At 46.9% G+C, this 27,960-nt stretch overlaps 1 protein-coding gene and 1 non-coding gene across 3 annotated transcripts in view; one reads left to right on the top strand and one right to left on the bottom strand.

Annotated features, from left to right (window-relative positions):
• The window catches only part of LOC120639669 (probable cleavage and polyadenylation specificity factor subunit 1), a 38,732-nt gene extending 23,281 nt beyond the window's left edge, over nt 1-15,451 (top strand). Inside the window, exons 16-26 of one of the 2 annotated variants that reach the window (XM_039915531.1) lie at nt 4,102-4,298; nt 4,748-5,514; nt 5,994-6,074; nt 6,430-6,495; nt 6,590-6,667; nt 7,019-7,249; nt 7,332-7,460; nt 7,561-7,734; nt 12,536-12,721; nt 14,025-14,392; nt 15,112-15,451. In XM_039915531.1, the coding sequence (XP_039771465.1) occupies nt 4,102-4,298; nt 4,748-5,514; nt 5,994-6,074; nt 6,430-6,495; nt 6,590-6,667; nt 7,019-7,249; nt 7,332-7,460; nt 7,561-7,734; nt 12,536-12,721; nt 14,025-14,392; nt 15,112-15,226 (2,392 nt within the window). In that variant the 3' untranslated portion in view covers nt 15,227-15,451. Of the gene's footprint in view, nt 1-4,101; nt 4,299-4,747; nt 5,515-5,993; nt 6,075-6,429; nt 6,496-6,589; nt 6,668-7,018; nt 7,250-7,331; nt 7,461-7,554; nt 7,735-12,535; nt 12,722-14,024; nt 14,393-15,111 lie in introns of both variants that reach the window. The other variant, XM_039915530.1, reaches the window with a different exon arrangement.
• A 4,885-nt stretch (nt 15,452-20,336) lies between these two features.
• LOC120643201 lies at nt 20,337-20,443 on the bottom strand. Its single transcript, XR_005662892.1, has one exon. It is a non-coding gene; the product is annotated as a small nucleolar RNA R71 (small nucleolar RNA).
• Between the last annotated feature and the right edge of the window lie 7,517 nt (nt 20,444-27,960).

The following is a 27,960-nucleotide window of genomic DNA, read 5'->3' as shown; positions in this document are numbered from 1 at the left end:
GTCGTCGTCGGGGCGGATGTGGTGGTGGTGGTACTGGTGGAGGCCGTCGGGATACTCCGACTCCGGCTCCCACTCCTGCTCCTGGCTCTGGATGTACGCCCTAGCCATCCTTCAGCACCCCATGGCCAGGGCACCTCTCGATGTGGCCGGTTCAGGGTCAGGGGGATCTCGTCCTCAGCCCCAGCTGGTGGCCATGTTCGCCGGTGCTGCTCCTCTGTTCGCGCCGTTCTGGATCCCGTCCGATCAGTCCAGCCAGCAGCCGACCTGGCCTGGGGGTGGGATCAGGCCGCACTAGCGCAGTCCTTCAGCGCCATGGGGCTGACGCCGCCGGTCAGCACCGAGTGGATCGCCGACTCGGGTGTCTCCTTCCACACCACCCCAGATGCCTTTATCCTCTCTTCTGTCCGACCCCCACACCCCTCTTGTCCTCCTTCCATCATAGTTGGTGATGGGTCTTGCCTTCCTGTCACCGCCGTGGGTTCTGCACGTGGCTCTTTTCGTCTTCCCAATGTCCTTGTTGCTCCTCAGATGGTTCATAACCTTCTTTACATTCGTCAGTTTACAGCTGACAATTCTTGTTCCATCGAGTTTGATTCTTCTGGCCTCACTGTAAAGGATTCGACCTCCCGGCATCCGCTACTCCGGTGTGACAGCACGGGGCCCCTTTACACCCTTCGTCTTCCTTCTTCCGCTGCACCACTCGCCTTCTTCTTCGCCCTGGCCGTCTTGGTCTGCCGCTTTTGCCGCGACGCCATCTTCCACCACCTGGCACCGCCGTCTTGGTCACCCTGGCCGCGACTTTCTGGCTCAGCTCAGTCGTAGTACCGATGTTCCTGGTATTAGGGCTCCTGCTGAGCCTCTCTGCCATGCGTGCCAGCTCGGTCGTCATGTTCGGCTCCCTTTTTCTTTTTATTCTTCTTCGCATGCGACGCATGCATTTGATCTTATTCACTGTGACCTGTGGACCTCTCCTGTTCTTAGCCTTTTTGGCTATAAGTACTATCTGGTGGTGGTCGATGATTTCTCGCACTACTCTTGGACGTTTCCTTTGCGCGCCAAGTCTGAGACCTTCCCCACCCTCCACTTATTTGCCTGGGTGTCCACTCAGTTCGGCCTCACCGTTAAGGCCGTCCAGTGTGACAACGGGCGGGAGTTCGACAACTCCACCTCCCGTTCTTTCTTCCTCTCTCGGGGTGTTCAGCTGCGTATGTCTTGTCCGTATACCTCTCCTCAGAACGGCAAGGCTGAACGGATGATTCGCACGACGAATGACGTCGTGCGCACCCTTCTGATCCAGGCCTCTCTGCCCCCGCGCTTCTGGGCTGAGAGCCTCTACACCGCCACCTACTTGCTCAACCGTCTTCCGTCCACTGCTTCTCCTGCTCCCACTCCACACCACTCTTTTCGGTACCCCTCCTCGCTACGACCACCTTCGGGTCTTCGGGTGTGCGTGTTATCCTAACACCTCCGCCACTGCTCCTCACAAGCTGGCGACCCGCTCGACTCGTTGTGTGTTCCTTGGTTACTCCCCTGACCACAAGGGGTACCGATGTTTGACCTCACCTCTCGCCGCGCCCTGATCTCCCGACACGTCGTCTTTGACGAGTCGGATTTCCCCTACTCCACCTCCTCCACACCTTCTCCTGACCCCGAGCTCCGAGCTGGAGTCTCTGTTTCCGACTGACCCGGTGGTTCAGCCACCTTTTCCTGTCTGTCCTTTCCTTGCAGGTTTTCCCGGTACAACGGCACCGTTCCCGATGATTCCTGCTGCGCCGAGCGCTACCCCGGTGCCCGCAGTCGCGCCACGCGCGGCCCCTGGACCTCCGATCGTGCTGCGCGCGGATCCGGTGTCTCTTGCTGCGCCACGCGCGGCCCCGGTGTCTCCTGCTGCGCCACGCACGGCCCAGTGCCTTCCCCTGCACCTGCGCGGTACGCTCAGCCATGTACCGGCGTCGTTCGGCGCCGACACCGGCGCCGCCGCGGTACGCTGAGCCGGTGCAGGTGTACCGGCGTCGTTCGGTGCCGACATCGGGGCCGTCTCCTGCTCCGGAGGCTCCTGCGACGCCTCCACTGGAGCCGCCGCCGCCTCCACTGGCTCCCTCTCGAGCCGAGCCGGCGGTGTACCACCCGACCGTCGTCCAACGGGATCCTCGGCATATCCATCCCATGGTGACTCGGCGGATGGCGTCTCAGGCCGCGACTCTCTCCGCCACTGAGGGAGAGCCGCGGGTCTCTCCGGTACCGTCCTCTGTCCGCGACGCCTTGGCGGATCCTCACTGGCGCCGCGCAATAGAAGTACGCGACTCTTCTTGCCACCCAAATGTGGGACCTCGTGCCGCGTCCGTCTGGTTGCAATGTGGTGACTGACAAGTGGATCTGGACGCATAAGCGTCGGGCTGATGGCACACTGGAGCGCTACAAGGCTCGCTGTGTTCTCCGGGGGTTCACTCAGCGACCTGGTGTGAACTATGATGAGACCTTCAGCCCAGTGGTGAAGCCTGTTACTGTGCGCACGGTCCTCTCGCTTGCGCTCTCGCGCTCCTGGCCTGTGCACCAGCTGGACGTGAAGAATGCGTTTCTTCACGGCACTCTGTCAGAGACTGTCTACTGCTCTCAACCAGTGGGATCTGTGGACTCGAGTCGTCTGGATATGGCCTGCCGACTCAACAAGTCTCTCTATGGTCTGAAGCAGGCTCCTCGGGCTTGGTACTCTCGGTTCGCCACGTTCTTGCTGACATTGGGGTTCACCGAGGCCAAGTCTGACACGTCTCTCTTCATCTACCGCCGTGGGGATGAGACTGCATATCTGCTGCTCTATGTCGATGACATTGTGCTCACAGCCTCCAGTCAGCAGTTGCTTTAGAGTGTCATCTCCTTTCTGCAGCAGGAGTTTGCTACGAAGGATCTGGGTCAGCTCCACCACTTCTTGGGCGTCACTGTTGAGCCTCGCTCGTCTGGTCTTCTTCTTCACCAGCGGCAGTACACACTCGATATTCTGGAGCAGCTGGGATGACTGATTGCAAGCCCTGCTCCACTCCTGTCGACACTCAGGCGAAGCTGTCTGCTGATCTGGTTGATCCGGTGGCTGATCCTACTGCCTACCGGAGTCTGGCTGGTGTTTTGCAGTACCTCACCTTCACCAGGCCGGACCTCACCTACGCTATTCAGCAGGTCTGTCTCCATATTCATGATCCCCGGAGTCACTTTGCCGCGTTGAAGCGTCTCCTCCGCTACGTCCGTGGCACTATGGACCTCGGCCTGGTGCTTCACCGCTCGTCCTCTGCTGAGCTGGTGGTCTCCACCGACGCTGACTGGGCTGGCTGCCCGGACACTGTTGCTCCACTTCCGGCTACGCCGTCTTCTTGGGCGGCAACCTGGTCTCCTGGTCGTCCAAGCGGCAGCCGGTTGTCTCCCGCTCTAGTGCTGAGGCGGAGTGCCGGGCTGTCGCTAACGACATGGCGGAGGCGTCCTGGCTATGACAGCTCTTGGCGGAACTCCACAGCCCGCTCGCCAAGAGCACGCTCGTCTACTGCGACAATGTCAGCGCCGTGTATCTCTCCACCAACCCCGTCCAGCATCAGCGGACGAAGCATGTGGAGATCGACCTACACTTCTTGCGCGACAAAGTCGCCATCGGCGATGTTCGGGTACTCCATATCCCGACTACCTCTCAGTTTGCTGACATCTTCACCAAGGGACTGCCCTCCTCGACCTTCTCGGAGTTTCGCTCCAGCCTCAACGTAGCCGGTGGCTAGTTGTGGCTGGGGGGGGGGGGTATTTGCCTTTTGTACTCTATTTGTACTCTCTTCTTGTCTAGTCTTGAACACCGCTGCGCCGGTAGTTCAGACTACGGGGGGGGGGTGTTGGCTTTTTTGTTGTCCAGTCTTGAACACCGCTGCGCCGGTAGTTCAGACTGCGGGGGGGTGTTGGTGTATATGTGAGCCCATGTATAGAGGCCCATGTATAGGATTTATATATCCCACCCTTCTAGGGTTTGGAGGAATACATCTCATTATTCTCTCCTACACTTACTAAATGGTGAATGGTCAACACCATTAGAACTTTGTCTTTATCATCGTAATGTTATTTGAATTTTTGCAGGCGACGTGTCATACAGGTATATGCCAAGGGTGCTCGTGTGCTTGATGGTTCCTTCATGACGCAAGAACTGAACTTCACTATGCACAGTTCAGAATCTTCATTGAGTTCTGAGCCAGTTGCAGCGGCATCTGCTTCAATTGCAGATCCATATGTTCTTTTGAAGATGGTTGATGGAACCGTTCGACTTCTTGTAGGAGGTATGGTATACGTATATCCACTAGTTGGGTTATTTTTCTTTCATGCTACTCTGTTGTGCATCAGAAGAATCCATACTCCAGTGTTAACCTGACTTCTTGATGATTAGCTTTCAATCGATTTTTATCTGTGCCACATGGAATTCTGATGGGTTTAGGGCAGGTATTTGACTGTGCACTGTTCACATATTAGCACTGAAAGTTGGTTTTACACAAATATACTTGATTCTTCCCCTTGTAGAACCCTGAGGAATTTCCCTAATGCTAAATAGAAGCTATGCTATTTGGTTTAATCTAGATTTTTTTGGGTGGCCTACCTGCTCAATTCATGGCCCATGTATTTGTCATTGCCAGTTAACTGAAATCATGGAAACTTCTATTTTGTTCGCTGTACTTTTGTCATTTTTTTGTTAAAAAGGAGCTTGAATACTTGCTATGTTCTTCTGATGCAGATCATTCTAACTGTACTATTTCTATCAATGCGCCTACTGTATTTGCAAGCTCAAGTCAGCGAATATCTTCATGTACACTTTACTGTGACAGAGGCCCTGAGCCATGGCTTAGAAAGGCACGTACTGATGCATGGCTATCCAGTGGTATTGGAGAGGCTACTGATAGCAATGATGGTTTTTCTCATGATCAGTCAGATATATATTGCATAATTTGTTTTGAAAGCGGTAAACTTGGAATTTTTGAAGTGCCCAGTTTTAAATGTGTGTTCTCTGTGGAAGGATTTGTTTCTGGATCAGCTATTTTGTCAGATGACCTTTCCCATGCTAAGGATGCTGTAATTGGAGTCCCAGATGCTACTACTGTTTCTGTGAAGAAAGAGGAAGCAAATAACATTAAGATAGTTGAGCTTGCAATGCATAGATGGTCTGGTCAGTTCAGTTGTCCGTTCCTCTTTGGATTATTGAATGATGGGACTTTGTTATGTTACCATGCATATTGTTATGATGGTTCTGAAAGCAATGCACATCGGGCTCCTTTGTCACCGAATGGTTCATCTGATCTTGACAATGCCAGTGATTCAAGACTCAGAAGTTTGAGATTCCATCGCGTTTCAATTGATATCTCATCACGAGATGACATATCAAGTTTTACACGACCAAGAATAACAATTTTCAATAATGTTGGAGGTTATGAGGGATTATTTCTTGGTGGCCCAAGGCCAACCTGGGTTTTTGTTTGCCGACAAAGATTTCGGGTGCATCCACAGGTATCAAATGCTGCACTATTAGTGTCCTTTTTTTTGGGTATCTGAGATGCAATTCTTTCCTTGATATTCTTGCATGTCTAGGAAGCAATAACACTCTTTTGTTGAGTAGAATCTAACTCAGTTAATCTGCTGAACTTATATCTTCATTCCACAATCCTATTGGACAAAAAGAAAAGTTATCTTGCATTTTTTTCAATTAGGTCTTGTCAACTATTCTCACTGTTTGTTCAATTTCATATGGTCCTTATGCCCCAGCCTCTTAGACTTGCACTGGACTGAAGTGCTAAATCCATCAGAATTTATAATTTGTTTCTTTCATCTTCAAAAGCATATATCATGTTAATTGTTATGTAATACACGTCTCAAATATTACCAGTTGAGCTGATTGTCTTTCCTTAGGTTATCCGGAAATATGAATTACATACAAGTTGAACTATTCTTTTATTTTTCTTCTTTTAAATAGTTATTATATTTTGCAGTTATGTGATGGTCCGATTGTAGCCTTTACCGTTCTCCACAATGTCAATTGTTGCCGTGGCCTTATTTATGTTACATCTCAGGTAAAGTTTTGTTTAGATATGCATTTTTTTAACATAGTACTCCCTCTATTTATGATGTCCACCACACGCATTGGACCGAGGTAGTATGAGTTCTAAGAAAAAATCAATTTGAAATGACAATCCACACCCCTATTTTTAACATGATATAACCATATCATCTCGTTCAATGCTTTTAAAATTAAGGGTAATGAGTGTAAAACATTGCAACAACTGTCAATATATGTCGTCAATGGGCAAACATTGCAAATGTATTTCCCCAAGGCCATGGACAAACCTAGCAAAATGGAGTAGGGTTTAGATACTTATTTTGCTTCCATTTTAAAATCATTTGAGATTCATGAATTATGAGGTGCAGGGTTTTCTGAAGATATGTCAATTGCCGTCAGCATATAACTATGACAACTACTGGCCTGTTCAAAAGGTAAAATTAGTTTTCATGTACACATACTATACATTAACATTATTTAAAGGGTTTTATCTTGTATACAGAGGTTTTATTCATTGCGCTTTTGTAGGTCCCCTTGCATGGCACCCCACATCAGGTCACATATTATGCAGAGCAGTCCCTCTATCCACTTATTGTCTCTGTTCCTGTAAGTACTATGTTTTGGTTTGTTCCTGGATGTAGTATGTACTGTCTCATGGTGTCGGTTCCTGTTAGTGTTGTAGTGTCTTATTTGTCTGTTCCTTTGTAGTGTCTTATTTGTCTGTTCCTGTAAGTAGTACGCCCTTTGTTCCAAATTGTATGTCTATATACATAGTAAAAAGTGTGTATCTAGAAAAGCCTAAACGACTTACAATTTAGAATGGTGTTTGTGTGTAATTCAACAAGAAGTTGAAACCATTATTTGTTACCTGTTTACTGCTATATTTGATTGTGCTTGTCAGGCTGTTGTCTGTTGATATATTTGTTTAGTAAGGTTCCTTTTTTTATTTTGCTGCAGGTTGTTCGCCCCTTAAATCAAGTTCTTTCTTCTATGGCTGATCAAGAATTGGGTCTGCACATAGAAAACGATTTTACAGTTGGTGATGACCTCCAAAAGGTTTATACTGTTGATGAATTTGAGGTTCGTATTATGGAGTTGGAGAAACCCAGTGGATGTTGGGAGACAAGGTTCACCATTCCGATGCAACAATTTGAAAATGCTCTAACAGTGCGCATTGTTACATTGCAAGTATGTATGTTTTATCACCTCATATGGATACTGCACTCAGCTAAAATATTATTGACCAAAACATTATTTATTTTCATCTCAGAACACAACCACAAAGGAAAATGAAACCCTGATGGCGATTGGAACTGCTTATGTTCAAGGGGAGGATGTTGCTGCTAGAGGAAGGGTGCTTCTGTTCTCTTTCAGTAAAAGTGAAAATTCTCAGAATCTGGTACTTGAGGAGAGCATTGTGTACTTTTTTGGATAAAATTTTCTGCTGATAGTTCTATTACTACTACGTTTATCTGGTAACAAGTCAATCTTAGTTTCAGGTTACGGAAGTCTACTCAAAAGAGAGTAAAGGTGCTGTATCAGCTGTTGCCTCTCTTCAAGGTCATCTACTGATAGCTTCTGGTCCTAAGATCACATTGAACAAATGGACTGGTGCTGAATTGACTGCTGTTGCGTTCTATGATGCCCCGTTGCATGTTGTGAGCCTGAACATTGTAAGTTGAGTAAAAACTTCATTTTCATTAGGAACCTCTGATTTTGTTTGTCATAGTTATAAACAATTTTCCTGGTACCATATTAAATTGTTGTCAGTAGTGAACTAGTGAACAGAAATAAGATTCTTAATAAATTTCAGTAAAATGAGGACATTATTAAGAGATGAATCAGAAAGATTTGCTGCGCCAGTAGCAGTGATGGGAAGCATCACTGACAGCAATGGTCTAAGGAAAAGGGTACTGCGGGCTGGATAAATAAGAAAGAGAACTGGAATCTGGAGTCATGTGAGACGTAGCACCTGAGTTGAAGTACCTGTCATTGGACTGCAGCTGGTTGGGGGACATGGTGCTGAAAGTTGAGGCGAGGGACTGCTGATCCCTGGAGGAAGGCAGGCCTGTCATGGGTTTGTAAAAACCCGGTGGGATCAGAGGCGCCTGCTTTTTTTCTCGAACACGCAGGAGAGCTGCGCATCTTTGTATTAAGAGAGGAAAAAAGAATGGTCCAATTACAAATCTCAGCACCACACCTTGGACCAGAGTGAGGGCTGTAGTGGTCTCAAATATAGGAACAATGTTACAGGAAAAAAACACAGTGTAGGACCTGACCACAAAGCACCCCAACTAACTAAGCCTGAGCGAGCGCCCTGTTTTCCAAGGCAGCAAGCCCTTTTGCTCCACTGAACTGCCAGAGGTGAGCTTCATCCTTGTAGCTCTGTAGTGCTTGCTGCTAATTTGGGGCTGCCCCCTCAAATACACATCCATTCCTGTGTTTCCACAAAATCCAAGCACCGAGAATGCACAGCGAGTTGAAGCCTTTCTTAAGATGCTTTGGAACTTTCTTCCAAGATCTCCTCCACCAATCTGCTAAGGAACTGATCCTGTGGCTGGGCGTCACGTGGGCTAACTCCAGCGGCTGCAGGACAGCGAACCAAAATTGTCGAGCAAATACACAGGAGCAAAGAATGTGCTGGACTGTTTCATCGGCTTGGTCGCATAGGGGGCAATGTTCTGGATGAGGAAGACCCCTTTTCTGCAAACGATCCGCTGTCCAACAGCGGTTTCTAATTGCCAACCACACAAAGGTCTTGCACTTGCTAGGAGCCCATGATTTCCAAAGCCTCTTCCATGGTTCAAAGGTGACTGAGCCAATAAAGAAGTTTCTGTAGGCTGATCTTGTAGAAAACAATCCTGAAATTTCAAACTTCCATTGGTGCACATCGTTAGTTGTGTCAAGATTCCAATTATTCAAGATATCCCATAATTCAAGGTATTCTGCATGACCATGCCATCCTAGTGGTCCTCTGATATCCGCCACCCAAGTGTTATTCTGCAAAGCCTCATTCACAGTTCTTGCTTTTCTTAACCTCAAAGGAACACTTTTGAAGACATTTGGGGCCAAGTCTTCTAGGCAGCTACCATGCAGCCATCGATCAGTCCAGAACTTTGTATTTTGTCCATTGCCAACTGTGGTCACAATTGATATAGCAAATATGGTAGTGGTATTCGGGTGTACTGGGTTTTCTAGACCAGCCCATGGCCGATCAGGTTTTGTCTTCTCTAACCAAAGCCAACGCATTTGGAGGGCCCATCCCATAAACTCAAGATTGTGGATGCCTAGCCCCCCAAGGTCAATTGGTCGCATGACCTTTTCCCATGCTACTAGGCAGCTGCCACCATTGGCTTCTTTTCTCCCTTTCCATAGGAAGCTTCTTCTAATTTTGTCAACTGCACGTATAAACCACTTGGGAACTCTGATCGCCACCAGCAAATAAATGGGTATAGCTGTGAGCACGAAGCGTACAAGCACTGCCCGACCAGCCAAGGTCATTAGCGATGCTTTCCACCCTGGGAGTTTATTGGCTATTTTTGCAATCCATGCTAACAAATCACTTCTTCTCAGCTTCTTGTCAGATATGGGCAGCCCCAAGTAGGTAGTAGGGAAATTGGATGTTGTGCATTGCAAAGAGGTATTGACAGTTTCCACAATCTCTCCCCCACAGTGCATAGGAATTACACAACTCTTCTGCAAGTTGGTTTGCAGGCCCGATACTTCTCCAAAAATTTGTAGTAGGTTTTTTGTGAGCTGTAGATCTGCTTCTTCGGGACGGATAAAAAGAGCAACGTCATCTGCGTACAGTGATAATCGCTGACCAGTAGAATGTAAAGGTAAAAGAAGGCCTTCTGAATCAGCTTTTGTGAAGAGACTGTTTAAAACGTCCATGACTAATATGAACAACATAGGGGAGAGTGGGTCACCCTGCCGTAGACCACGTTGATGGGCGATGAATGCCCCTGGCTCTCCATTCAGAATCACTTGGGTAGATGCTGACTGAAGTAAATTAGCGATGAGATTTCTCCAAACAGTGCCAAACCCCAGGTGTGACAAAATTTCCAGTAGAAAAGCCCAATCAACTGAATCAAAAGCTTTTGAGATGAGATGTCGAGTTTCAAGAAAAGACTTGAGATTTTCCGACGATGGAGTACCTTGATAGTCTGCTGTACCAACATGAAGTTGTCATGGATACATCTACCCCTAGTGAAGGCACTTTGGTTGGTTGCGACCAGTTTGTCCAGATGAGGAGCCAAACGGTTTGCCATCATCTTGGTCACAAGCTTTGCAAAGCTGTGAACCAAACTGATGGGACGATAATCCTTGGCTTCAAGAGCTTCTAATTTCTTGGGGATTAGCGTTATATATGCAGAGTTAAGAAGCTCCAACCTCCTTGCATCACCTTGCTGTAAACAAACCAAAGCTGCCATGAAATCTGCCTTGATAATTGGCCAACAAGATTTGTAAAAGCGACCAGTGAACCCATCAGGTCCCGGCGCTCGATCTGCTGGGAGAGATTTGATGGTCGACCAAGCTTCTTCCTCCGAGAAAGGTGCATCATGATCAGAAAGGTCAATCCCGGCTCTATGAAAAACTAGAGGCGCCTGCTGGCCCAGGTAGTACGCCTGCTGACCCATGAGAGGGGCCTGGAACGCCTGTTGCTGCGCCTGTGCCTGCTGGTGAGCAAGCTGTGCTTGCTGCTGCGCATGGAAGGCCTGCTTCTGCGCCACAAGAGCTTGCTGTGGTGCATCCGGCCGAGGCAGAGCGACGGGCCGGCGTGGACTAGGGAACATGTTGATGGCCGAGGACGCCGAGGGAGTTGGCCATCTGCTTGAACCTCTTGCAGTAGTTTGTGATGGACAGAATGCCTTGGATGTAGTTGCGGAACTGGGCATCAAGGTAGAGAGTGCGGGTTTCCCGGTTGCCGAGAAACCATGATTTGATGGTGAGCCAAGTGGCACCAGCGGTGGCGCCCCGCTTGCGGCTCTCGAGGACGACGTTGATGAGATCGTTGGCGATGGTGCCGTAGAGCCAAGACCTAACAACGCAGTCCATGCAACTCCCATCCGGGGGAGTTGAGGGTAGTGGAGTCGTGCAGAACGTCGTCCTGGAGCGAGTACTTTTGCCGAGGATGAAAATGAATTGCTCGTGCCAGCGCGTGTACTTGCTGGAGTTTATGTCAAGGGTGATGGGAATGAGGCTCAGGATGTTCTACACAGTGATGGCCTGCACGTGCAGATTTAGATGGAAAGCGGCGGCTTCATGAAGCAGCATGGCCCCAACATCTAAATAAAGGGCGGGTGCCGAAAAGGAAGCAGTGACGCCTTTTCGACGAAAGCTTAGCCTGCGGCTTCATGAAGTAGCATGGCAGCATTGAAGCCGACGGAGGAGGCTTAGAGACAGCAGATTTGGCGTCGTTGTCGCGTTCCTCGTTGGAGTCGGTAGGAGCAGCGCGAGCCAGAGTATCGCGGACACGCCTCGTGTTCCTAGCTGACAGCAGCAGCTTCCTCTTCGGCCTGGGCCACGCGTGCAAGGGCGGGCTCGTGCGCTAGCCTGCGCGCAGCACGCTCATCTTATACCCTTGGCCGTCAAAGTGAGCAACAGGGAGGGAGCTAGCCATCGCATAGAGAGGGGGAGGCGGCGCCGGCTGGGAGGTGAGCTGCGGGAGATCGCGCGTGGCCGGCGGATGCGCAGTGGGAGACTGCATGCAGTGGGGAAGGTGTGGGTGGTGTTCCTAGGGTGCGGAAGGACTAAGCTATGAACCTAGACTCATGATACCATGAGACCAATTGAGATTGCATGGAATAATAGGTTGATTATACAATACATGAATATATATAGGCAGCCCTGAGAGAGGTTTATAGAATCAGAACCAATCGAGGGATAACCTGCCCTATCCTAATCATCTAGGAACGGCAGGGAGCCGGTCATGGGCCTGGATGCCAGGCCCATCACGCACACAACACATATATTCTAACAGGTTATATTTGAATTTTGAAGTTATACTCCCTCTGATTCCAAATGTAGCTCATTTATGATATCAACACAGGCTCCAAAACTCCAATATGACACTTAATATCACATTTTTCGTAAATTATAATATTTTGAATGGAGAATCATATAAATTATAATATTTTGAATACTGAATCAAATATTTATAATATTTTGAATACAGTATATTATGAAAGTATATGTTTCATTGTGAATCTAGTAGTGTTAATCCTGTATTGTCATTGTATATAACTTTTCTGAAGAAGTTTGGCCAACAAGAATCCTGAAACCACCTATTTTGGAATCTACATAACGATCATGTGCCGGTTCTCAAATTTGATTGTTTTATTGTTCCATGACTTTGGTTCATTGTCTGTGCAATGATGTGTGCTTTTTTGTAAGTAAGCTATGTTGCAATAGTTTATTGCAATTCTGTGGCAACGCATTACAATTAAGGACATTCTCTCAATATCTTAACAGGTGAAAAACTTTATTTTGTTTGGTGATATTCACAAAAGCATATATTTTCTTAGCTGGAAGGAGCAAGGTTCTCAATTGAGTCTGCTGGCAAAAGATTTTGGGTCACTTGAATGTTTTGCAACTGAGTTTTTAATTGATGGAAGCACCTTGAGCCTTGTAGTTTCAGATTCTGATAAGAATTTGCAGGTAAGTTTCTCTTGTCTTTTATATCATACATTAGCAGAACACTACATTAGGTCTTCACATACTCTTTGCCCATCTAACCGTCATTTTGCTTGGAAAGAAATATAAGTTGATAGTAACAGTTCAAGACTACATTGGCAGCTTGAAGCATCATATTTTCTCTTACTACAGGAATGGTTCTTGTAGGATTATTCTTCCTGGGTATGTCAACCTAGCAGTCAATACTTAAAAAAATTAAATTGTAATCAGTCTTCAAGAAAGTACTAGACTGGTGGCTGGATGGTGCTGTGGAAACACCTACATGGCTGACTTAGAAGCCCTTGTGCACGAGGGGGATGAGGTTTGGACACCAACATGGCGCTGTTAGCAATGCTCTTGAACGTGGGTTAAGAACTAGAGGTAGATGAACACAGGAGCTTGTATGTTGCTGGATCAAGGATCCCAGCTTAGCCCTTCTACATTTGTATGCAAAGGTTCAGTACAAAAGTGTTGCCTACCTTGCCACATTGGATGCCACACTCCCAGTTTCCCACTACTTCTAGTGGAGTTGCTACTGACCATGGCCATGATGATGTCTTACTTCCTAGTGTTGCACAAGTGTATCCACAGCTGCCCCTAGCTATGCATAAGTTGCCATTACACGTTGACTGGCAAAGCTGGTCCTTAGGATATACTAGCATAAGAGATTAGCACAAGGGTTACACCATCAACAGCATTCCCGAAGCAGTAGCCTCCACTACACTTTAAGCATGGCCTTCCCCAAAAGTCAGTAAGTCAGTTGGCACCATTACCTCAACTTAGGTCTTGACTGGCCCACTGAGACCAGTAGTGTAAATGTTGATCTGCTAGGGTTTGTTGAACCACCACACCATAAGGATCTGAATAAGGAACTGCTCAGTATACTCAGCAGAAATTGGCGACGAAGGGCCGCCTAAGGAGTTGGTGCAAGTTTTGGTCTGATGCTCCCAGATTGATGTTCTTTTATCCTTCTCCAGCTTCATGTACCACTGACCCTCAGCTTAAAAGTCGGGTGATAGGAGGCCAGCCATGCCTCCTCGTGTTCCACAATCTGCTGTCTGCTCACACCTGTCTCCAGCTTCGTATTGCATGGGTTTTGGATATTTGTAAATTGCTGATACCAAAACAAATAAACGCAGATTGCCATCCTATATTTTTTGTAATAATGTTTCTGGTGTCGTTCCTTTAGAGTCTAAATTTCTCTCAAATTTGTCACTATCTTTTTCCATCTGAACTAGGTTACTTTCACTAATTACGTTTCAGTGGAGTAACAAATAACACCATGCAGATTTTCTACTATGCTCCCAAAATGGTGGAGAGCTGGAAGGGTCAAAAGCTCCTTTCCAGAGCAGAGTTTCATGTTGGAGCACATGTGTCAAAATTGTTGAGAATACAGATGTTGCCCACACAAGGATTGGTATCTGAAAAGACAAATCGTTTTGCTCTTGTATTTGGAACGTTGGATGGTGGAATTGGGTGCATTGCACCTGTTGATGAATTGACATTTCGTCGGCTTCAGAGCTTACAGAGGAAGCTTGTAGACGCTGTCCCCCATGTGTGTGGCCTGAACCCAAGATCATTTAGGCATTTTAAGTCCAACGGCAAGGCACATCGACCTGGACCAGATAACATCATTGACTTCGAGCTTCTTTCTCAGTAAGTCAATCTTCAACCCATTCTCTTCATTTTTTTTCTTAATATAGTAAAATAGGGGTATTATGAAGTGCTACCGTAGACCCTACAGTCCATTATGTCTGTCGACGGCCTCGAAGAAAACCTTTCACAATTTTTGTCCTTGAAGAATATCAAGTGTTAAATTATTGCAATATTTTCTCGCACTACCCTTAATTAGCATTGAAAAAAAAGAGAAGTGGTTCTATCATATTATTTAACAGTGATATGATTGTGATTTCACATTGGCTTTTAATTGGAAATACTAGTACTTGGTCAGTGAGTGCATATAGCGTGCTATGGACAAACATTGCAGAACCGATATATGAACTTTCATTTTTGTACAAAAGTATAACTCAATGGAATAAATGGTACCAAACCAGTAAGAAAATATATTTTAATCTAAAATGGTATATTAACATAATTTTGCATAGCAATTAGAAAAAATGAACTCATTTTTGAATAATTCAAAAATGATTTTTATAAAGATAGCTATCTTACAAGTGTAAGTGCTGGATATAGTGTTCCAAAGGAGTCTCCTTTACATCAAAAAAGAACTATTTATGTTATAAAAAAATGGAATAAAATTTATACCCCCTAGTTTGTTACCTGGTAGACTATCGCCATTGTTTCTTAACCTTTTTACCATTTATAAATTCCTATTCCTAAACGTGCATTTTGCAATTTTTTCCACGTTTTTGCAGCTATGAGATGTTGTCTTTGGGAGAGCAACTTGATATTGCCCAACAAATTGGAACCACCCGCTCGCAAATTATTTCCAATTTTAGTGACTTTTTACTGGGCACTAGTTTCTTGTAGATCACACTGATCGGGAATTTACTTGTGCTTTGTAATTCAGTAGAATTAGTGCCAGTTCCATCGACTCCACTTACAACAGATCTACTGTAAAGATGTCTGCTGCCGAGTTTAGGTTTTTATTGTTGTTTTCACTAGACATTGGATGTTCACCAGAAACTGAATTTTCAGTAGGCTTGGTATTAGAAATGGGAACATATCAAGTGCAAACTAACTTCTTCGTGCAAACTATGAAAACTTCAACTTGGGCCATCATATCAACATACAAGGGGAGGGGCACAGAGAGGTGGGAGGGGGGATTTGCAAAAGTGTGGTTATCCAATTCAAAGGCGGGTCTAGATTGTAAAATTATCCGATCTCTCATATTTCATGGATGTTGATCCAATGACTCAGATTGAAGTTTCCATAGTTTGTATGGAGAGGTTGGTTTGCATCTGATACGTTAGTATAGGACCTGAGGTGGTGTTTGGTTCGGTCAATTTGGTGCACAATCAGATTGCAGCTCCATTTGTTACAATTGCGTTATGTTTGGTTGGGCTGGCTGATATTGCTTCGTTCCTATTGTCTTCCATGTGCGTCGTCCTCTTCCTTGCGCACACACTGCAAACAGTGACACTGGCTGGCATCTAGTGCCGCCGCCCTTGAGCCAGCTCCATCACAGATTCACAGTGCAACCTTAGCACCAGATTCGGTTGGTGCAACCTTAGCACCAGATTCCATGCCCCTGAGGCCTGACACGGTTGTTACACTAGATACCCACGCCGCGCTGCTTTAGAGGTCTCAAACCAGCCTCTATTCGTTTCCAGCCATAATACATCCATGTTCACCTCCACCCAATTCCACCTATCCTCCACAAATCCACCAAAAAGATGAGCTTTGGCCGAGCTTTCGGCAGCGGCGCCAAGTTTCACAAGCTCCTTCGACCCTGTTGCTTGTTGCGGATGCTCCCGTCCACTGAGTCCATGACTATGCAGCCTGTTACCTCGGCATCTCCATACTTCCCCACTCCATTAGTACGGCGAGTTCAATGCCAGAGCTCTAAAAAAATGAGGGAGGGCTTGTACACTGCTAGTCTTAGTTGAATTTGACGAAATCATTAAGGAAATGCAAGGGGCCTTCCAGCTCAAGCTCAAGCTCTAATTCCATCTGTTTGCGGTTCCTCATCTTGCCAGGGGCCTTCCAGCTCAAGCTCCAGAACTGGCTACTACCAGGTTATTCATGGTTATATACCTAGAAAATGATGAAATTATACTAACTCTAAAATTAAGGCTAAATAGCAACTCATCTCGAAATACTAAACAAAATAAACCCTTCACGCCTTTTGTTTTGTGAAACACTAAATGTTTCGTGCTAGCCTAATCTATAACCATACGAATTGAAAACCAGTTAAATCTGATGAGAAATAAAAATCCACGCAACAAAAGGATTTTTGATGAAAGAAAACCAAATTAGGCTGGCAGTGGCTATAGCCTAGGAATCGTGATGACTGCAGAGTATTGGTGGAGAGTGTCTCCGGAGAAGACAAACACTACAACAGACGAAGTGAGCACGGTCTGAAGACGTATGAACGCAGAGAAACAACGAACGTCTTTGGACAATCGTTTGGGCTTTTCTCTCTCTGTATTCAATGTCCTATCAATGACAATTATAGGGGTATTTATAGGGAGGTCGTTCACCTCCCCTGGTCAATTACAGCCCATGCTCCTTCTCTATTTTCCTGAGTGGATTACAGCTCATCATGGACCCACTCGTCGGAAGCCTCCTTGGTCTTCGCTCGATGAGCCTTCTAGGCCGACACTCTTCGTCGCGAGATCCCCAGCGCTGCCGTCGCGAGTGTATCTTCGCAACGGTCTTTGGTGCACCGTCCGAAGACCGTTCCCTCTTCGTGCCACTTGCCTTTTGCTCGGACGTGCTTCCATGGATGCGTCTTCGGCGGCTTGGCCGAAGGTGGCGTCCCCAACAGTAGCCTGGCCCCGAGCTTCGATTTCTTTCTGTGCGCCTGAGAGGCTTCGCCTACACCCGAAGCGCCACCCTTCAGACTGAGGCTGTCGCTTGTGCTGGGGGGTTTTCAGTCTGTGGATACTTGTGTGAGATGTGACGAACAAGATTGTTGCAAAGGGCAGTGTTATCATGTATATTTATTTAAGTAATAACGTCTCTTTGGGATGCCCGCCCACTTGTAAATTGACTGGGATGTCCCTTGGGGAAGAATCTGTGGCGCTTGCCTTCCTAAGGGGCATGACGGTCTTTTCACTTTCATTTCCTCGTTAGTAGGGTTTTGAGAGCGTCTTATTTAAAGGTGGGGGGAGGGGGGCAGAGGTCTCTCCCTTATTTGCGTCCACTTCCCCCCTTCACATTGTGCCCCCCCCCCCCACTCGCTCACGGAAATCTGGAGTCTTCGCGCAGCATACCCTCTTCCGACTTGGGTTCGAGGTGTGAAAAGCCGAAGGGGCCAACGACCATCATTCTAGGGTCGACAAAGATGATGCCGGCGTCTCTTGACGACCTGGTGAGGCGTGGCGCCATCGCTTCCGGTGCTGCACACATGCCCCCGGCTCATCACACGACCGCAGAGCCCAAAGATGACGAAGTGGTTGTTTTTCGCAATCTATTTGCCGCCGGCCTTCGGTTCCTCCTAGATCCCGTGGTCTTGGGTACTTTTTAGCTATTCAAGGTTTTTCTCCACTAGCTGACTCCGACCTCCATTGTCCGTTTGAATCTGGACATGTGGTTGGCGAAGAGCTGCGGGTTGGTAACGAGCGCCGAAGGTTTTGCCTACACTCATCGGGTGCAATATAAAGATTGTTGTGCGGGCTGGCGAAGAAAGGATCAAAACTCTGCCTCAATACAGGTGTTACACTTTTGCTATGCACAAGACGTGACTGAGCCCTGTTGTCGCTGTTGACGCTCACTAACAATCATTTCCAGGCGACAATTTGATCAGAAAATCATGAGAGTTTGCATTTCTTACACGCATCTTTATCTAATAAAGTCCCTACACCACACTTCACCTTCCAGAAAATGCAAGTTGTGTTTTTAGCTAATATGCAGGTTGCAAGCACACTTTGGCCTGATATAAAATCACAGAAAATATCAAAGCGTCGATTCAGGCTCAATTGGACCAAGTGTAGCCCAAGAACCAACCCAAATCCACTTAAGACAAGCCGTACCCCAGTGTTTAAACAAGAGGAGGCCCAGACAAGCCCAGCAGGAAAGATTGAGGGCGGTTGGCGCCATTGGCTGGCCGGCCGACCAGCCTGGTCGGCTGACTGGCCCGTGGGCCCCACCGCCTTAAGCTTGATACGTGACAGCTTGGGATTGGCTCACAACGTCAGTTTGCTGAGGATTGGCAGCTTCTCACCCGTGGCTCCCAGCTATAAATACAAGGGGGGTTAGAGAATGAGAAGAGACACACACACACACACACACACACCACACTTACCTCTCCTCTCTTGCTCATCTTGCATAGTCTTTAGGCTTAGAGGAGTTTATGAGAAGTCTAGGAGTTGTCGAGTCACCGGAGTTGCTCGAGAGTTTTGGTATGGGTTCATCTCTAGCTCTCTCTTGTAATATTCGGTTGTTTGTAATAGAATTAGACTATGGTTAACGATATCTGCTCGAAGTATGTTCTGAGTTATCGGATATATGCTTCTTGATCTGGTTGCGTTATTGTTCAATGCTTGCATTGCATGATCGCCCTATGCTTGCGATAGTTAACATATCGGTCTTAGAACTCTATCAACTGCTCCAGTATTCGTATGTTTGCTCTAGTGTGATGTCTATCCATCCGGAGGGTGGGGGCTCCGCGCGGGACACTAGAGTATCGCTTACTAGTGTAGACATGGTATCTAGATTAGCTAAGAGTTGCTTGATGTCAACTATACCCATGGTTTGTAGAGGTAGCCGACAGGTGGTGACAGCTCTGTTCGAGCCCTAGTAATCCTTCACGCTCGGTATGGGGGGTAGGAGGTGCATAAAGCCGCCGGGGTGTACGGGCTCCTCCCGTTGCTTCAATAGCGGTCTCTCTGTTGTGTAGTTTAATCTCTGACGATCTAACCATAAGATGGCATTGATATAGCTAGCCTATCACAGTTGACTCGAGCTCTAACTTCTACCTTGCTTTCGGCCTAAAGCATCTTTTCATTTCTTTTATTTATTTATCTAGAGGGTAATTTGTGTGTGTATCACACTACCTCTTACCAAGTTATCTATCTTACCCCTGTTTATGTAAGAGAATATCCAATCTAGATAAAGTTCATCAACTAGTCTATATCTCTTCATTCATCGCCTTCCCTGCGGAAATATAAATGACACCCCGGTATACTCCTGGGTAAAATGCTATAGCGATATTCCGTGCGCTTATGGATTTATTTGTGGTTCATGAAATACCTGCCATCCCAAATTGGTGTCTACGAGCGTCATCGCTGTTTTCCCGGTGGTGACGCTGGTAGGCGCCAACAAGCATTTTTGGCGCCGTTGCCGGGGAAGACACAGATTGAAGTATATAGACAAAGATATGAACAAAATCGAAATTGGTATTCGCTTGCTAAACAGGCTAACTTGGCATTGTTTTCTTGTCTTTGTTGATATGAAAACATGGTAGTGTATGACCGGTTTCGACTTGCCGCAAAACTTTCATTCCGATTCAGAGTCACTTTTGAGGAGGACGCGAACTCGTCTCGTATCACCTCGGAGACCACTCTCGGCAGCCGAACCAGTCATCGCATCATCGTCAGCTCCTCGAACTATGGCCCAGAAGACACTTCGTGATTACTCTGCTCCGTCTGCTAACTAAGTCCCCACCGGGCCCGAGGTTAACACCGGAGAGGGAAATTTCGAGATCAAGACGGGTCTCATTACGATGGTGCAGGCCAGCCCTTTCTGTGGCAAGGCCAATAAGGATGCCAGCGCTCATCTCCAGCAGCTCTTAGAGATTTGCAGTACTTTTGTTATCAAGGGTGTATCGCAAGATGCAATTCGGCTCTGTCTGTTTCCGTTCTCTCTCTTGGGGAGAGCGAAGCAATAGTTTTATGCTAACAAGGCTGTTGTGGACACTTGGGACAAATGTGCCAAGGCGTTCCTCGCGAAGTTCTTCCCGACATGCAAAACCAATGCTCTTAGTGGACGGATTTCGAACTTTCAGTAGGCATCAAATAAGTCAATACCTGAAGCTTGGGAGAGACTTCAGGAGTACATTCTAGCGTGTCCGCACCATGGAATGGACAATTGGCTCATTCATTAGAACTTCTACAATGGGTTGATGCAATCATCCCGTGATCATGTGGATGCCGCTGCGGGTGGAGCTTTGTTCTCGTTGACCGTTGAAAGAGCTACATCATTAATCGAGAAGATGGTGTCCAACCAAGGTTGGAGCAATGATCGCCTCCAACCACGCCAGCGAGACATGCACTCCGTCAAGGGGGCCGACATGCTCGCTATGAAGATTGATCTCCTCCTCAAGAAATTCGAGGATTATTCCCAAGATAAGGCTCAAATGCAAACACTTCAAGCCTTGAAAACTCGTATGACGTGTGAGGTCTGCGGGAATATTGGACATTCGGGCGACAACTGCCCAGAAACCCAAGAAGAAGAATTATATCTCAATGGCAACAACAATGGGTTTCGTCCACAAGGAGGTCAGGGAAGGAATCAACCACGCCCATACTATCAAGGAGGTAATATCAATTTAAATTCTTTCAATCCTAACCAACCAACCTTGAGAGATCTTGTCTACGGCCAAACGAAAATCAATGAGTCCCTTCAGAAGAAGTTTGCCGCTACAGACAAATCTATGGAGACCATTTATGCCAAGATGGATGGATTCTCCACTACTATCAAGAACCAGCTGAGTTTCAATAAGATGCTCGAAACTCAATTGGCTCAGCTAGCTGCTACCACACCTGCTGCTGAATTAGAGAAGACTCCGGGGCAACCCGAATCAACTCTAGAGAGCGTCAATGTCATAAATGCTATGTGGAAAGAGCCACTTAGCAGGACACCCCTCAGCTACGCAGAGAAGCTCACACACCCAAGAAGAGGTACGTGGGGTGAGTTAGCAGCTACAGTAAGAGAAGATCCTGGAACCCCAGTGATCAATTGCTCAATCTTCGATTGTGAGTTTGATCACGCTCTATGTGACCTTGGAGCCAGCGTCAACATCATGCCCAAGGTGACATTTGAGAAGTTAGGCTATCCATCAATTTTCCCTACTACTATGTGTGTTCAGCTGGCGGATTCCACTGTGAGATATCCCGAAGGAGTCGTGGCAAATCTTATGGTAAAAGTCAAGGATACCTACATATTAGTGGACTTAGTAGTCCTCGATATGGAAGGAGATCTTGGGATCCTGATCATACTTGGGCGCCCGTTCCTCAAGGATACAAATGGCAGAATTGATGTAGGGACAGGAAGAATCAGCCTCCGCATCATGGGAAAGATCATGAAGTTCAAATTTCAAAACAAGAGGGTAGTATTCCTGATTCATGAGGATAGTAAGAAACAAGGGTTATGGGCAGAACCCAGTTGGGATGATCAAGATTATCACTCTCCTTCCACGCCAACTTGGGAGGATTAGGAGATTCATACTCCCCCAACCGAGCCAGTGGAAGACAATCAGAAGATCCCCGATTTCATCACCAATACAGTATGGGAAGATCTGGAGATCGTCTATCCTACATTCGAGGATCCTATTCCTGCGCCGTCTATGCCACCAAAGAAGAACAAGAAAATATGGCGCAAGAAGAACAAGACGTCATCGACCGCTACTACTTCTCCAGGTACGGACGAAACGACCTCAACCTAATCAGGTATGGAGAAAGGTTCTGCTTTTCGGACCCTAAACTAAGAGCTAGCTTGGGGGAGGTTCCCTCCCCTAAGTCAACTGTATCCTTTATTTGCTTTTTGAAAAAATTTGATAAAAACATCCAAAACAAAATAAATATTTACTGCTTTATTTCCCTTTTTATCATGCGCGGTAAGAATGTTTTAACTTCTTATGGAAGTTGAAAGGATGAGTTTTGCTTTGCTCTACCATATCTGTTGTGCTTAGTTTGGAAATAAGAGTTCTCCTGAGTTTAAATCTGTTGGTTATGCAAATACCTTGCCAATGAACCTGAAAGTTCCGTGGGTTGCATATGCCTAATCCAAGTCTAAGTTGTTGTGAGTATAGATATGGTAAATAAAGTTGTACGAGTTTGTACTAGTGATACTTGAAATCTGGATGTTATTTTCAAAACTCTAAAAAGGCAAGTTCTCCGGTGATAAGCAAAGTCCTACCAGAGCCATATGTTATATTCCATGAAAAACCTTACACATATGCTGCTTGATGTTCTGTTGAGTTTTGTCAAATCGCGTGACCCTAGTGAGATGCTTTTCATGCTTTCTCGATCATAAGCACATACACGACCCATCTATTTGCTACATTCCTACATTGGGAATTGAGCACCATCATCCATCCATTTCCCATTAATAAATGCTCTATGTCTTGGTAAACTCTCTCGTAGAACATCCCTGAAATAAAATAAAGTCAGATTATGGTTGCCCCAAAAAGAGAAAAGATGGCATACCAAGAAAGCATGACCCAAAAAAGAGAGAGAGAGAGAGAGAGAGAGAGAGAAAGGGGGTAACCATGTCTCAAAAAAAGGGATGTTTCAAGAGAGAGAACCAATACCTTAAGGGGTAGGTCATATCCATTCATCCCTCCACCCATCCATCCATCCACTCATGCACTTGCACCTTTTGATCGAGATTGCATGACTTGTTTCTCTATAGATCCTCTCCTTGACTTTACAATATATGAAATGCAAGTATGCCCTATTCTTATCCTACCTTGATCCCCATAAAGGCTTTTTAGTAGTAGGAGAGACAGAAGGCAGATACTGGCCTGGTGAGGATAATAAAAGTTGAGTGCTTCGAGAGAACCATCCTGGGAACTTTGCCATATTTTCAAAAATGTTTCAAAAAGTATCTCCAGATAGATTGCAGATCTATGAACAAGTAAGTACTACTCTATGCACCGTTCTAACTCTCAATAGCCCAAGGCGAGGAGATAGCTAAGAAGCCCCATGAAGGAGTAAGGTAATTGTGCAAAGGTATGATAGCCAACTTATTTAAGCTTATAGATGAACATTACTGCTTCAGACTATGACATGACAGGTAAGGTACGAGTCAAAGTGATTTTCTGATCAACAACCTGATTTGTCCTACTTTGCTCGGGATGAGCAAAGGACAGCTTGGGGGATCTTGTTGACGCTCACTAACGACCATTTCCAGACGTCAACTTGATCAGAAAATCATAAGAGTTTGCATTTCTTACACGCATCTTTATACAATAAAGTCCCTAAACCACACTCCACCTTCCAAAAAATGCAAGATGTATTTTTGAGATAATATACAGGTTGCAAGCACACTTTGGCCCGACATAAAATCACAGAAAATATCAGAGTGTCGATTCAGGCTCAATTGGACCAAGTGTAGCCCAAGAACCAACCCAAATCCACTTAAGACAAGTTGTACCCAGTGTTCAGACAAGAGGAGGTCTAGACAAGCCCAGCGGTTGGCGCCACTGGCAGGCCGGCCGACTAGCCAGGTCAGCCGATTGGCCCGTGGGCCCCACCGCCTTAAGCTTGCTACGTGGCAGCTTGGGATTGGCTCACAACGTCGGTTTGCTGAGGATTGGCAGCTTCTCACCCATGCCTTCCAGCTATAAATACAAGGGGGGTTAGAGAATGAGAAGACACAAACACACACACACACACACCACACTTACCTCTCCTCTCTTGCTCATCTTGCATAGTCTTTAGGCTTAGTGGAGTTTAGGAGAAGTCTAGGAGTCGTCGAGTCGCCGGAGTTGCTCGAGAGTTTTGGTATGGGTTCATCTCTAGCTCTCTCTTGTAATATTTGGTTGTTTGTAATAGAATTAGACTATGGTTACCGATATCTGCTCGAAGTATGTTCTGAGTTATCGGATATATGCTTCTTGATCTGGTTGCATTATTGTTCAATGCTTGCATTGCATGATCGTCCTGTGCTTGCGATGGTTAACATATCGGCCTTAGAACTCTATCAACTGCTCCAGTATTCATATGTTTGCTCTAGTGTGATGTCTATCCATCCGGAGGGTGGGGGCTCCGCGCGGGACACTAGAGTATCGCTTACTAGTGTAGACATGGTGTCTAGATTAGCTAAGAGTTGCTGGATGTCAACTATACCCATGGTTTGTAGAGGTAGCCGGCAGGTGGTGACAGTCTTGTTCGAGTCCTAGTAATCCTCCACGCTCGGTATGGGGGGTAGGAGGTGCATAAAGCCGCCGTGGTGTACGGGCTCCTCCCGTTGCTTCGATAGTAGTCTCCCTGTTGTGTAGTTTAATCTCTGACAATCTAACCATAAGATGGCATAGATATAGCTAGCCTAGCATAGTTGACTCGAGCTCTAACTTCTACCTTGCTTCCGGCCTAAAGCATCTTTTCATTTCTTTTATTTATTTATTTATCTAGAGGGTAGTTTGTGTGTGTGTCACACTACCTCCTACCATGTTATCTATCTTACCCCTGTTTATGCAAGAGAATATCCAATCTAGATAAAGTTCATCAACTAGTCTATATCTCTCCAATCACCGCCTTCCCTACGGAAATATAAATGACACCCCAGTATACTCTCTGGTTAAATACTACAGCGGTATTCCGTGCGCTTGCGGATTTATTCGTGGTTCATGAAATACCTGCCATCCCAAATTGGCGTCTGCGGGCATCATCGCTATTTTCCCGGTGGTGACGCTGGTAGGCGCCAACAGTCTGAAGCGTCCCCACATTAGTAGAGACTAAATGTGATACAAATATCAGTCCCAGGAGGCTGATACACATTTATTACATCAGATGGTACGTCACCGTACAAACCTCTGAGGAGGCGGACACTTGATACAAACGATAATAAGAAATAAAAAGGCTACGGTGATACACCAAAGCACGACTCACATAGGATCCAGCTCGGGCTCAGAGTATCATGCCAGCAGAATCATCTTGCAGGGGGCCAACACCACAGGCAAGGGTTGGGTTCGGACGCAACCTCTACTCGACATCTTCAACAGCGTAGTACGGATCTTCTTCTGAAGAAAAACCACAAACATATATCGGGTGTGTACAAAAGTACTCAACAAGTCCAACCCCATCCACGGAGGGGGGTAACACAGATATGCGCAGGATAAATCAAGGATAGGGCTGAGGTTTATTTGCGGTAAAGCTAGATTTTACACATGCAGGGGTTTAGTTTTGAAAAAAGGTTTTCTTAAAGCAGTTTCTCACTTAAACGAATAATGAGTGGGGAAGATCCTACACAACGGATCCAAGTTTAAATGCTACTGGACTCCTCAGTAGCTCACGGCACAACTACCGGACACCTTCCAAAAACAACTCACGCCATGAAAACATCCCTCCCAAAAGTCTAGATGTGTGACCAAACCGTAACTCGCTCAATACCATGAGCACGGCTATTCGAATAGGTTCTACACTCTGCAGAGGTGTGCAACTTTACCCACAAGTGGGGTACCACAGCACGATCACCTTAGTGTCGGTGTAGATCCCATCAAAGCCATTACCCACCATAGCTAGATCAGACTAGCCAACACGAGCTCCACCAAGGGGCCATTGACCTGACACCGAGGTTTAACCGGGGCATAAGTCACCACGACCTTATCCCTTCTCCTTGGTCACCCGTTGCTCTCAGCTCTCCTGATGGCTATCAGACTAACTAGCGGGTTTATGCTAAGTCGTTGCCACATACAACGGTCGAGTGGTTTGCATGATAGTTGAGTCAGGCAAGATGACACATCAACTCGGTCCTTAATTGTGACAGGATAGCTATGTCCCAACCTCCTTGCTCTACCACAATTGTACGAGCCTCCAACGTATGACAATCCACCCAGGGGATGCCATTCATCCATCCCATCTTAACATTTTATTCTTTACAACCCAATTTCCCTTTTCTTAATACTAACACATTTTTCTTTTTATAAAGCATGTTGCAACCATTTTAGAGTGTAATAAAACGAGTACCGGGTCCTAAGCGGCGCTCTAGCAGCGATCAACATCCAAATAGAATAAATCATATTTAGACATTAATCTATGTGGTCAATGAATGGTTATAACAAATCAAGGGGTGGCTATCCAACCATGTTTTCAGAAGTAAAAACATATGCAATTTTGTAAAACAGGCCAATAGGTTTGTTTATAAAACTGGGTCGAAATATGCAATCAAAGGATGAGATTGAACTTGCCGTCTTCAAAGCCTTCCGGGAGGTCCTGATCGAGGTACTGTCCTTCGGGTTCGGGGTCGCGGTACTGATCCTCGCACACCTGCTCGCAGTACTTCTCGTCGACGGGTTCTCCCTCGTTCACACCGTGATCTACGGCGCGCACAAACAAACACACAATAAAGAAAAAGAAATAAATGTTTTTTGTCGAGCTCGAATCGGAAGAAATTAAGATATGGAGATGGGAGTAATATTTTTGGGTGGTTTTCTAATGGCATGGCTAAAAATATATTGGAAATGTCTTGGTAAAGTGTTGGGGTGTTTGGAGGATTTTTGGCGCATGAAATGATAGGTCGAAGAGGGGTTTAAGGGTTAAACCGGGGTTTTGGGGCCTCTTTGTAATTATTTTTGAGATGGCAAAGGCTTGGTTATAATTTCTGGGAATATGGGGGTTACTCTGAAAAGGGGTAGGTGTATATTTAGAATTATTTCTATATGGTGGAGGGACTAGTTCTCTAAATAAATAAAAGAAGAGGGGTTTTTCTTTAAAAGGGACATATTGGGGGGCTCTTAATTAAAAGAAGGAAAGGCTAGGGGGTTAAGGGCAAAACAGCCCCCTTCTTCCTCCTCACGACAGGGAAGCAGAGGAGGGAGGGGAGGGGCGACGGCGCCCTGGCCGGCGACCCAGGGGGGCACGGCGGCGGCCGGGAGGAGGGGGAAAAGAGGGAGGGGGCTACGAGGATTCGATTCCCGGCCCTACCTCAGGCTTGGACGGCGCGAGGAGGCAGGGCGACGAGGGCTGGCAGCGGTGGGCGGAGGTGGCTGCGGCGGAGGTGCTGCAAGGCCGGGAAGGGGGCGCGCGGGGGCTGGGCAGGTTCGTGGAGGAGTGGAGGCGCGCGGAGGGGCCTATTTATAGGCTAGCGAGGGCGAGGGGGAGGGGGCCGCGGTGGTGGCCGGCGGGAGGTAGCTCGGCGGCCATTAATAGTGTGGGGGCGGTCTGGGCGTCGCGAAGCGGGGCGGTGGCGCTGAGGCGACGACGTGCTGGGATGGACGGTGGCACGTAGCGGGGAGGGTCACGCCTAGGGGAGGTGTGGCACAGGGGGCGTGGCCACTGGCGAGGCGCCGCACGGCGGCCGGCTCTACTCCGCCGTGGCTCGCCGGGGCGGGCGCGAGCGCCGAAGAGGTCAAGGGGGTACGGTGGCGCAGATGGACGGGACGGGGCAGCGCAAGTGGAGGCCGCAAGTGGAGGAGGGGTGGGGGCCGGGCGCTCGGCGTCGAGCTCTGCTCTGTGCCCTGGTGTGCTGTGCGTGGGGGAAGAAGGAAGAAAGAAGAAGGAGGAGGGAAAAAGAAAAAGAGAAAAAGAAAAAGAAAATGGAGAAGAAAAGGAGAGAGAGGAAAAGAGAGAGAGATGCGGCGGGATTCGCGGCGGCGGTCGACGCACGCGCACGGCGGCTTCAGTCGGAAGCGACTTGCACGTGGAACGAGGAAAAGG

This window comes from Panicum virgatum, chromosome 7K (assembly GCF_016808335.1).
Source record: "Panicum virgatum strain AP13 chromosome 7K, P.virgatum_v5, whole genome shotgun sequence".
NCBI classification, from domain to species: domain Eukaryota; kingdom Viridiplantae; phylum Streptophyta; class Magnoliopsida; order Poales; family Poaceae; genus Panicum; species Panicum virgatum.
This window is presented reverse-complemented; position numbering and strand designations above follow the sequence as displayed.